Source organism: Chlorocebus sabaeus, chromosome 23 (assembly GCF_047675955.1).
Source record: "Chlorocebus sabaeus isolate Y175 chromosome 23, mChlSab1.0.hap1, whole genome shotgun sequence".
In the NCBI taxonomy this organism is placed as follows: Eukaryota; Metazoa; Chordata; class Mammalia; order Primates; family Cercopithecidae; genus Chlorocebus; species Chlorocebus sabaeus.
The window spans coordinates 2,085,427-2,097,540 of record NC_132926.1 but is presented as its reverse complement, the minus strand read 5'-3'; the positions used below and the strand labels follow the sequence as shown (position 1 = coordinate 2,097,540).

The 12,114-nt window shown below is 45.7% G+C and overlaps 1 protein-coding gene across 3 annotated transcripts in view; it reads right to left on the bottom strand.

Moving 5' to 3' along the window:
• RNF130 (ring finger protein 130) overlaps positions 1 to 10,790 on the bottom strand; it is a 110,287-nt gene extending 99,497 nt beyond the window's left edge. For 2 of the 3 annotated variants that reach the window (XM_008015535.3, XM_008015537.3), the window contains exon 1: positions 10,477 to 10,786. In XM_008015535.3, coding sequence (XP_008013726.3) covers positions 10,477 to 10,726 — 250 coding nt within the window. In that variant the 5' untranslated portion in view covers positions 10,727 to 10,786. Of the gene's footprint in view, positions 1 to 10,476 lie in introns of all 3 variants that reach the window. The other variant, XM_037992580.2, reaches the window with a different exon arrangement.
• Positions 10,791 to 12,114: the final 1,324 nt, after the last annotated feature.

Sequence of the window (12,114 nt, the reverse complement as noted above, 5' to 3'; positions counted from 1 at the left end):
AAAGCTATGTTCACGCATTCACTAGTGGCACAAGCTGCTAGAAAGAGTGAAGACCGTGGGTGACACATCAGGATTCAGAACGTATCCTGAAAGGCTGAATGAAATGGCTGATGGCTCAGGAGCAGCCTCTGTGAAAAACACTGAAAATTTAATCAACAGTAAGCTCAAGATGAGTCCATGATTAGGAAAACCAAAACAACTGACGTGACTTCAGGCACGTCCAGAGGATGAAGAAAGTAGCTCTACTCTCTCCTGTGCTGGCAAAGCTAACCCTGCACACCTGCGTTCAACGCTGGGCTTCTCTTTGTATTAGTTTCCTGTGGCTGCCACAAGACATCACAAACTTGGTGGCTTAAAACAACACAGTCTCCCAGTTCTGGGGCCCCAAAGTCTGCTGTTAGCAGGGCTGGCTCCTTCTGGAGGCTCAAGGGAAAAACCGCCTCCAGCCCCTCTCCCAGTGTCTGATGGCTGCCAGCCATGCCTTGCACCCACTGGTTTGTGGCAAAATGATGCCATCTCTGTAACCTCCTTCTTCCCAGGGCTGCCTTCTCTGTAAGTCTTTCTGTATCTTTTCTTCTTCTTATAAGGACACTAGTCTTTGGATTTAGGGCCACACTAAACTAGTATGATTTTATCCTGATCGTCAACTAATTATACCTGCAGAGATCCTATTTCCAAATGAGGGCATATTCTGAGGTTCTAGAGGGACATGAATTTTTGTGGACACTATTTAACTCATCTCTTAGTCCTTTCGGGATGCGGTAACAAAATACCTCAGACTGGGTAATTTATAAACAGCATAAATTTGTTTCACATAGTTCTGGAGGCTGGGAAGTCCAACATCAAGGCACCAGCTGATGTGGCATCAGCGCCTTCTGTTTGCTTCATCAACGGAGACTTCTTTGTGTCCTCACATGGCAGAAAAGGGCAAACATGCTTCCCCCTCCCCCAGTCTCTTTTTTTTTTTTTTTTAGACCGAGTCTCACTCTGTCACCCAGGATGGAGTGTAATGATGCGATCTCGGCTCACTGCAACCTCCGCCTCCCAGGTTCAAGTGATTCTCCTGCCTCAGCCTCCTGAGTAGCTGGGACCTCAGGCACATGCCACCACGCCTGGATAATTTTTTTTTTTTTTTTTTTTTTTAAGTAAAGACGGGGTTTCACCATGTTGGCCAGGATGGTCTTGATCTTGTGACCTCATAATCCGCCCACCTCAGCCTCCCAAAGTGCTAGGATCACAGGTGTGAGCCACCGCGCCCGGCCCCCAGGAGCCTCTTTTATAAGGGCACTAATCCCATTCATGAGAGCTCTGCCCTCACAAACTAATCACCCCCAAAGGGCCTACCTCTTAACATTATCACATTGGAAATGGAACTTCAACATATGAATTCGGGGGGACACCAACATTCAGACTACAGCACCCACTACACCCTTTAAGTGGAATATTAATAGACAAATGCATTCTGAGGTTTAAGATACCACATTCCCAAGAATGGTCAAAATAAATAGGGATATGAAGCCTAAAGGTTAGAGGACTTGAGTCAGACAAGGAAACTGTCTATAAATATCTGAACCATTTTTTTCCAGATGAAAACGACTTTCTAACACTCGGTTTGCCAGAGATGAATGGGGTATATTTCTGTCACCACATTTGTTCAATCTTAAGCTGTACAAGTATCTGACTGGAATGCTGAAGCCTCAGATGGGGGACTTGACTTGTTGATTACTAATGGGCATTACATTCTAAGATTCTCAATCTGTCCCGTTAACTGGCCATTTTACAGAACCAAAGAATTTTTGTAAAGTTCCACTAATCTAGCGAACACTGCGGGATGCCAGCCAGAGGGTACACACTGTAAACTTAGAAGCCCTGGGAACTGAAAGAATATCAGAATGGTTTCAGCAGGTGAGCAAGGGAGAAACGACCTGGGGGTGGGGAGGAGGAAGGGGCCGGAGCTAGACCAAGTAGTGAACACCTCATACTGCACAGAGACTTCCGATGTCCATTCTAAGGATGATGACGAGCCACTGCAGGGGTTTAAGCAAGGAGTAACATGACTGGGTGAACCTTTAAGATTATTTTGGCTCCTATAGAAGAAAAGATTGATAGAAGTTATGCAAAAAGACAGAGAGACCAAGAAAAAGACAGCAGGAAATGACAGTTGCCTGAACTAATGCAGCAGCCATGAAAATGTCAAACAATAGATACATACGATCCATTCTGGAGGTGAATCATGGAGATGGATTAGATGTGGAATGTGAGCCAAAGAAGCAAGGATGGTCCTAAATTTCTGTAAATAACAAGGGTGGACGACGATGTCATTTATTGAGCCGGGAAAGACTGGAGAGCACTGGTAGCAGACGGGGAGGTGAAAAAATGAATCTGAGCTCCATGTGGAGCTCGTCAATCTGGAGACGTCTTCATGACACTGAAGTAAAGATACCAACAGGCAGCCAAGTGCATAAACCTAGAGAGGCCTGGGCTAAAAATAAAGACATGGGAGCAGGTAACAGGAGGCACGTGGGGAGAAAACAATTCCCGTCTCAGTGTTGTCTTATTTCATTACAAGAAAATATTTTTGGATTACTGGACACTGTTAAGTGCCCATTTGGTTCTTCTTGAAATGTCTGATCTCAAACCTAACACTTTCCCCAGCACCATTCAGCTGCTGGTTGAGCTGCAGGAAGCATGAGAAAGACGAAGGGCACATGAGAAAGGCGGACGGCACATGAGAAAGGCGGACGGCACATGGTTCAACCAGAATGGAAATTTTGTGTTTACAAAAGCTTCTGTAAATACAAAATTACTTTTGGAAGACAGAGGAAAAAGAGGTGATTTCATGGAATTACATCAAAAAAGAAGAGAAGCCAGGAGGGGGCTGAAAGATAACTCACTCCATCCAATGGAGACAAAGGACACGATCACACTGTGCTCACTTCCATTACTGCTGAGAGCTTGTCACAACGGATTGGGGAACGAGGGAACTGCCAGAGATAAAGGAAACACTATGAGACAGGCAATGTGGGACCTATTATAATAAATTCTTTTATGTCCATGGATTTAAGCCTGTTTGTGGAATAAAATCAATTTAACAGTAGCTTTCCCTGATTTCACAGTCTCCTGAAATATTGTTTAGTTTGTGCACAATCTCAAATTCCATAGCATGTCACTAGAGTTGGAGAAGATGCTGGGAAAATAACAAGCTTCTCAAATGAGAAAAAACGAAAATAGGGAGCAGATTCACTTGCAGTGAGCAAAGGGAAAAGACTGGGAATCTTACTGTATTCATCTATGAAAAAAGCAAATTCATCCAATGGCTTGCAAGGACACACACCTGCCCCAGTCACCCACCTGCCCCAGTCACCCACCTGCCCCAGTCACCCTACCTGTCCCTAGTCCCCAGAGGCAACCACTTTCAACAGTTTTTAGTTCTTCTGGTGGCCTACTCCACCGTTCCAAACAGGTCTCCAGTCATCATTTCTTGGTTTGTCAACTTTGGACATTGTGTGCAGATATATGACGTCACAAATCAGGATTGTGTGTTTACTCACTCTTCATCTCCCCTTCCTCCCGATTTTATTGTTATTTTTATTTTCCTCTGTGTTCGAACCTTTCTAGCTTCTGCATCTAGAAACTATCTCTTGAATCCCCATCCTGTGAGATGAATAAACTGACTCCCTCACCCTCCCTAACTTTTCTCTCTTCCATTTCTCCACCCTTGTCATCTGTGTTTGTAGAGTCTCAAGGCTTCTGCTCTGTAACTACAATTAAGTCTTCCATGCTTTAACTACAGATTAGTTCTAAACAGTGAAAACCACAAAACCAATAGGCGCATGAACATCATCAGCACATAAATATTACACTAAAAGCTGACTCCTGTACTAGGATTCCATTTGTCTCGGATTCACAAACTGCTCAAAATCATGACATACTTTAGCTTGCTTCATATTTGGACCAACTTGTCTTAGTCCTAGAGTTCCTCTTTTCTTACTAGAGAAAAAACATGCCTTTTTCAGCATTTTCCTAGTATCTTCCAGTTCCTTAATAATCCTAACCAATGCATGGAATTCATTCTGTTCTTGGAGCTACAGAATGAATTGAAAAAAAAAAAAAAAAAAAAAAAAAAAAAAAAAAAAAACCTTGCAAAGACTTACTTGTTCCTGGTTATCCCCTTCAGAAGGTATGACTTTTCCCCCTGTCATTTCATGAAAAATTTTCCCCTTTCATAGTAAAAATTAACAATAATTTTTAAGAGAAATGTCACCCATTATCTAATTGATATAACACAACTACTTTTAGGTCTGCATACTACTTGGAGTCCTTATCCACTGTAAATAAATTTAACACAATCATAGTTCACAACGATCCCTTTTTTATGGCTGTGTAACACTCCACTGAGTGGATATATCATAATTTATTAAACCCACTTGGGAAGCGGTACAAAGAAGTAGTTAAAATACAGACACAAGGCTGGGCGCGGTGGCTCACGCCTGTAATCCCAACACTTTGGGAGACCGAGGCAGGTAGATCACAAGATCAGGAGATCGAGACCATACTGGCAAACACGGTGAAACCCCATCTCTACTAAAAATACAAATAATTAGCAAGGTGTGTCGGCACACGCCTGTAATCCCAGCTACTCGGGAGGCTGAGGCAGGAGAACTGCTTGAACCTGGGAGGTGGAGGTTGCAGTGAGCGGAGATCAAGCCACCGCATTCCAGCCTGGGCAATAGAGCAAGACTTTGTCTCAAAAAAAAAAAAAAAAAAAAGAACTATGTAAAGAAAAGAGTTCACAAACACAGAAAAAAATAAGTTTCCTTCCTTTATAGTTTCTCTTTATTTTCTTTAACAAAATTTTCATTGCCTTGCTTAAGCAGGTATCTTATTCACAATTGCCTCTGAATAACTTTCAATTATTGTCCAAATTTAAATCTAAAATTTTTATCAAATTCAAATCTAAATTTTTGTCAACGATAAAAATGTGACATATTGCAGGCTTTATAAAACTGTTCAATTGAAAAGGTAATATCACAAACATTAAACACTGTCATACTAACAACGTTTAGTGTCTTCACTGCTGCATAATATGTGCATACATGTGTACACATACACACACCCTCTGATAAGGTTTGGCTCTGTGTCCCCACCCAAATCTCACTTTGAATTGTACTCCCATAAATCCCAGTGTTGTGGGAGGGACCCGATGGGAGATAACTGGAATCATGGGAGCGTTTCCCCTATACTGTTCTCATGGTGGTGAGTAAGTCTCACCAGATCTGATGGTTTTATCAGGGGTCTCCACGTCTGCATCTTCCTAATTTTCTCTTGCTGCTGCCATACAAGAAGTGCCTTCTGCCATCCACCATGATTCTGAGGCCTCCCCAGCCACGTGAAACTGTAAGTCCAATTAAACCTCTTTTTCCTTCCAGTCTCAGGTATGTTTTTATCAGCAGCATGAAAACAGACTAATACACCTTCCCAATATGACTGGTTTAACTAGAACAACACTCTCCCTAATGGCTATAGTCTAGCAAAGTTTGTTTAAAAAGATTTGTCTTAGCCTGGGCAATACAGCGAGACCCTGTCTCTACCAAAAATTTATAAAATTAGCCAGGTATCGGGCGGATCACCTGAGGTCAGGAGTTCGAGACCAGCCTGACCAACATGGAAAAACCCCGTCTCCACTAAAAATACAAAAAATTAGCCCTCTGATAAGGTTTGGCTTATTAGGGCGTAGTGGCACATGCCTGTAATCCCAGCTACTAGGGAGGCTGAGGCAGGAAAATCGCTTGAACCTGGGAGGCGAAGGTTGCGGTGAGCCGAGATTGCGCCATTGCACTCCAGCCTGGGCAACAAGAGCGAAATTCTGTCTTTAAAAAAAAAAAAAAAAAAAATAGCCAGGTATAATGGTGTGCACCTGTAGTCTCAGCTACCTGGGAGACTGAGGCAGGAGGACTCATGACTTGACTCCCCGAGGTCGAGGCTACAGTGAGCTATGATCACACCACTGCATTCCAGTCTGGGCAACAGAGCAAGACCCTGTCCTTAAAATAAAAAAGACATGTCTTACTAATTTACAGTCACACCTTGTTCAAGGTGGGAGGGATCTTAGAAATTATCTAGTCTTGAGGCCCAAATGCAGCGCAAGATTAGACGGGGCAAGGTGGGGTGAAGTCAGTGAGAGCTCACAAGCTTTGTCATCTGACAGGCAGCTAACCCTCAGCTCCTTCAGCTCCCCTCCACGAAGGTGACTTTTTTAAACCCAAATCTATGTCTTTATTCCTATTAATTTTTTAAAGCTATATAGCTCATCATTCTACAGATTAAGATCTTTGCAATTCTGACCCTGCTATCAAATACATCTGTTATACATGCCACATCTTTATCAAAACCGCTGGCACGGCAACAGAAGACCTTCACAAAGAGAAGAGCAGCAGGAGGAAAAAGCAGAGGCAGTGAATGTAGATAATGTTTAGAGGTTCACTGTAAGAGAGAAATGGGGTGGTAGCAAGATAGGGATTTGGTGGAGACATCAAGTGGGTTTTAAAAAATACTCAAACATTTATAGGCTAATGGAAATAATCATTCAAATGTGAAGGAAAAACACAGTATGTAAAAACATGTCATAAGCTGTAAAGTTCAACATAAATATAATTTATTATATATATCCATTTTTCTCTTGCCAGGCTATTTATGTTAAAATTTGATTTTTAGAGCCTCCAGCTCTTTCTGAATTCTCTTTCTGAATATTCAGAGACCCTGCTCCCATGATCATATCTCCTTTTTCTCTGAATATTTTGAAATCTGCGTCCAATAGCCCCTGCCTTTGCTGTTATGAATTCAAACATTACATGACCCCTTTCACCCAAATCTTGTTTTCACATCAATCTCCTCCACTATTTATGAGAATTTCTAAAAACCAATTTCAGATTCGTTAAAGGAACCATCAAAGGCGTCATCTAATAGGATGACATTTTAAACATAAAAACCTGAGATTCACTTTTTTGAGTTTTATTGCATCCCTAAGCAAGTTAACAAAAAAAGGTTTATTATTTGGTAAAATTATTCTCTAAGGGTGTAACATCCAATCCTGAAAATTTCTATGCAAAGCAAGAAGTGGCCGATACTAAATTCTTGCCCAGCAGCACATCTGCATACATAATCACATCACCAACACAGGCTTTCTCCTCTCCCAACCCCCACTCCGGGCTCAAACAAAAAGTTAGTGTGCACACACAGAAAGCACATTTACAACGTCTGCTCCACAACAGACCCTGCTAGGCTGCTCTGCAGAGGTACTAAATAGTTTGCTCCTAGTTCTAAGCTTACTATTTGAGTAAGTAATAAGGAAGCAACGGTGATCTGTGCATAAATACACGACACGTTCCTTCAAAACTCCGTTTCTAAATACAAATTCTTTACCAGTTAAAATATAAAATTTGTTAGCCCCAGGCAAATGATTCTACACCCACCAATGCATTCCACTTAATGGCAAAGACATATTTTTAAAGTATACTTGTTCATAAAGTATCTCATAAAGTATACTACATAAAGTATAGCACTTGCCAAAATATACTTTTAAAATACCAAAGTGCCTAAGAAAAAAAAAATTGACTATTTGTTCTTTAAAGGGATAGGACAAATAAATCTTATTCAGAAATTCACACGTGATAGTAGCACTGCAAAGCAGACAGAAAGGTTTCTAGTTTCATAAATCAATCCACAGCTTTAAAATGAGCCATCATGTTAAACTCTAGGAAAACTATAAAGTTCTTTTGTCTTTATGTTCATTTCTACCAAACACCCTCAAAACAAATTTTCATGAATTTCACGTAAATTGGCCACAGCTGTTTTTGGACCAGGACCTGTCTCATAACTTTGTGTGTAATCTGAACATTACTTTGCTTAGTGTCAACACATAGTAAGTCCTCAATAAACATGTCAAGAATTCTCCTCAATTCAAAATTATAAGAGCATCAAAGTCATAAGGATGCACTATTTTTTCTAAAACTAAAAAACTGTGAAACTCATTAAATCAAGATTATAATGTAAAATATCCAAGTATTCCAATTTTAAATCATTTTCTTAAACACGAATAATTTTAACAGACACATATCACCACTTCTGTTTCTAAAATAAATTCCTACGTTCCTGCTGCAACAGCAGATTTAGATTTCATATAAACCCAGAGGTTTAGAAACTACTGACAGGCAGACTAACTTATAAAGATCCCCAGTAGAAGCTACGCTTTATAGAGACGGATTTTTTAAAATCTGTTTTGTTCACTGCTGTTGCCTCTCCTTCACCAATGCCTTGGCACACAGGATTTCAATTAATATTTGCTGGACTGAAAAACGGCATATGTGTGTGAAGACCCTTGGTACAAAGCCAGACTCAGACCACCTGTAGGATCCCCCACCCCCAACCCCATCTCCCTGAGAAAACCTGGAGCAGGCCCATGTGGGACGGACACAAAATGACCCCTAGAGAATCAAGGAAAGGGAGACTAAACCTCAAGGGGACTGACTTCACACTCAGTCTTCACACACTGCCCAAATGTGTTCATTCTGTTGCAGTGTCTAAAATCTCACCAACTGAGAGATTCCTTTAGGTTACCAAATCTCCTCTTTTCAGAATTAAGGAACCATTTAAACCTGTCAACAACCTTAAGAGATGTACATTTCATCATTCCATTTTACAGATGAGGAAACTGAGGCTAAAAGGCAGAGTTACTTTTCCAGTGTCACACAATATACGTAGAGCACAGGCCTGACTCAGAACCTTTCATCCTATAGTGCTGCCTCCCCACTGAGAGGCGAACAGGACTAACCTTCATCACACCTCAATACATGAGCTGGTTCCCAATACCCTTCTACAGAAACACCTAAAGCAAGCTTTCTCAAAGATGGGGCTTTGGTTTGGGGTGACAGCAAGCAACAAGTAGTTGAAGCACATGAACACTGTGGAGGCAAGGATCTGAAGTTCAGACCATGGATTTGGGGTGCTTGAGGGAACCAAGCCTCAAAGACAAACCACAAATTTCACAACACTGCAGAGGGCCAGCCCTTGCTCCAGAACAGCTTGCCTCCCTCTTCCTCTTTCTACCCTTCCACGTGACCCTCACGGTTCTCCCCACCAGAAAAGAGGCTACCATTGTTAGTTGCCAGAGTCTGGCCACACTGTGCATCTCAACCACAGTGACTGGCACAGAGCAGGAACGCAAATATTTACTGAATGAACCCAAGACAAAAGTTGTTTCTGTGGCCAAGCTGGGACCCTAACTGCCATTTTTTAACACAGTGGAGATGAGATATGCACCTGAAGCACCTGATTACTGGTGTAAAACGGACTTTTAAAAGCCCAGTCTGAGTTGGGGACAGGCTACAGTAAAAGCCTTATGTGATTATTTTTCCCCAGCCCGCCTGTCTCAAAGAAGAAAACAGCCTGGCACTTTGGCATACAAATACAGACCTCAGAGGGGCATAATATGCTAATAGCTTAAGAGTGTAAAAGCAAACCATTACTTGATTTAGGCTGCCTACTTTAGGTCATCCTAACATGAACAGCAGTTTAGAAAAGAAAAATCCCCTCTCAGCGTTCTCAGGGTGACAATGAGGGTGGCGATAATAGCAGGTATTTCCCAAAAGTTCAAAGTGGGCCAAAACCCAAAAAATCATATTCCGCGATGTGCAAAACGTTTCCTTCAAACCATGACTAATAATTTAAACAAATACATGTTTACACTAAATAATTAACTAAACAAAGCCCATGTTTATAGGAAAACATGACATTAAGCCAAATGGTTTCAAAGACAATTCTTGAAAATTTTACCTATTTCCCTTTTGGTCGGCACCCGTGACCTGAAAAGCCTTGGCTAGTAGTTCTGATTAGTATCAAATCCTCATAATGTGACATTTTTAGGCGTCAAATTACAGTAAAACTACTAGGGCAAGAACAGGAGCCAAAAGCAACAGGGAAGATGTCGATTTTCCCTTTACACCCTCCCCCCTCCATTTACCACTTAACGGCACGTTTTTATGTTAGAAAAGGGCCACATCCTTCGGGATCCAGCGCAGCGTTAAGTCCGTGATTTCAGGAACAAACCTGCCGCTTCCAAAATACAGGCTGAGATGTCCTCCCCATGAATTAGTTTTGCGCTCTTGCACCACCTCCTTTGTCTACGCTGTCCCTGCAAACTCCTAGCTCAATGCCCTCCAGCAAACAAGCTGCTGAACGCAAAGACGACCGTTCCAAGTCTTTTTTCAAAGAAGGGGAAAACCCAATCACGCTCCTGAAGCCTGGTTCCCACGGGAGCAGGCCGGGCTGTCCACGACGGAAGCCTCGACCCCGGCTGGGGCCGTCGGCCCAGCAGCGCGCAGCGGGAGAGCCAGGGCCAGAGCCGGGGCCGGGAACCGTAGCCCTGCCGCCTCCGCTGGATGCAGCGACCACCGCCCGCCGCCCCCGGGCCGGACTCACCTCCGTGGAGGGGCAGCGGCGCCAGCACCTGGCCGCGGACCTCGGCCTTGGGGGAGTCCAGCCCGTAGCGCCCGCGGTCGATGCGGAACGTGAGCGGGGCGCCGCGGCCGGGCTCCTGCACCGTCACGTTGATGAGCGCCGTGTAGTACTCCTGGCTCGCGTTGTCTGCCCGCGCCGGCCACAGGCTGCAGGTCAGCAGGGCGAGCGCGGCGAGCCGGGCAGGGCCCGCCCGCCCCGCGCAGCTCATCATCCCTCCGGCCGCCGCCGCCGCTCGCGGACCGGGCTCCGGGGCCGGCGCGGAGAGGCGGGGCGGGCGCGGCCCGGGCTGCGGCGGGAGCGCGCGCGCGCGGCCTGCGCGGGGCCGAGCCCGAGCGCGGCCCTTCTGGACGCTACGGCCCCGCCGCTCGCCGCCCTCACGTCCGCTGCCCGCCCGTGGGGACGCGCCCATGGGCCCTGGGCGAGGGCGGCGTCTCAGGTCGCACGCGGGCGTCTCTTCAGGGTCCCGGGAGGGCTGTAGGAGCGTGCCCCCTCCATCCCCCCGGTCGGTCCCGCCGAATGGGAGGCGCCTCGCAAGGACGCGGCGCGGGAGGGGAAGGGCGGCACGGGAGGAAGCGCCCCCACGAGGGTCAGAGGAACACAAAGTCCCTCTCGCGCGGCTGCCGCCTGAGGCGCGCGTCCGCCGCCGCCCCGCCCCCGGCTGGTCTAGCGGCAACGCACAGGCTTAAGGCGCAGCCCCGCCCCGCGCGCATGCGTGCGAGGGCCTGTCCGCTCCCGCCCGCCTGCACGAGGGCGCGGGCAGCCGGGTCACCCGCTGGCGCTGGCTGTTTCTGTGTCGGGCGTGATGGCCGCAGGGCCTGGAGCCCGGGAGATCTGCGAAGGCATATGGAAATGTGTGAGAACAGACTACAAAAGAAAAAAGTTCTAACTTTAAGTGTTTAAAATTAAATGTCATGAGACCTATCATTCATGTCATGGTTGACCTCATGGATGGGGGATGTCTGGCCCGAACCTGCAGGGACACGAGTGGTTGGGAAAGGCCAATGGGGCAGCAGTCCCTAACCTTTTGGCACTGGGGGACGGGTTTCCTGGAAGACGGTTTTTGCAGGGACTGAGGGAAGAGAAGTGGTTTGGGATGAGGCTGCTTCACCTCAGATCATCAGGCGTTAGATTCTCCTAAGAAGCGCGCAGCCCAGCTCCCAAGCACGCGCAGTTCACACCGGGTTCGCGCTCCTATGAGACTCTACTGCCGCCCTGATCTGACGGGAGGCAGAGCTCAGGCCGTAATGCTCGCTCGCCTCCTGCTCGCTCACTGCTTCCTCCAAGGCGTGGGCACGGGTCCGCGGCCGGGCGGTTGGGAAGCCCCTGCTCTAGTGACTGGGTGAGATACTCCAGGGGTCCCCGGACCATGAGAACCCCCGCAACACCTTCCCAAACGCGCGCACACACGACTCTCACTTTCTCTCTCCACGGCGTTTAAAAGATGTACATCGCTCTAAAGTATCAACTGAAAGGAAGAATGGGGCCGTGCAACTGATTTCAGGAACTTACAGGATCTTTGTGGGGAGGCGGAGGGGGAAAGTTTGGCGTCTTCTGACCAACCAGGGTTGAGTCTCCTGTCTCCTATAGCGGGAAGTGGGT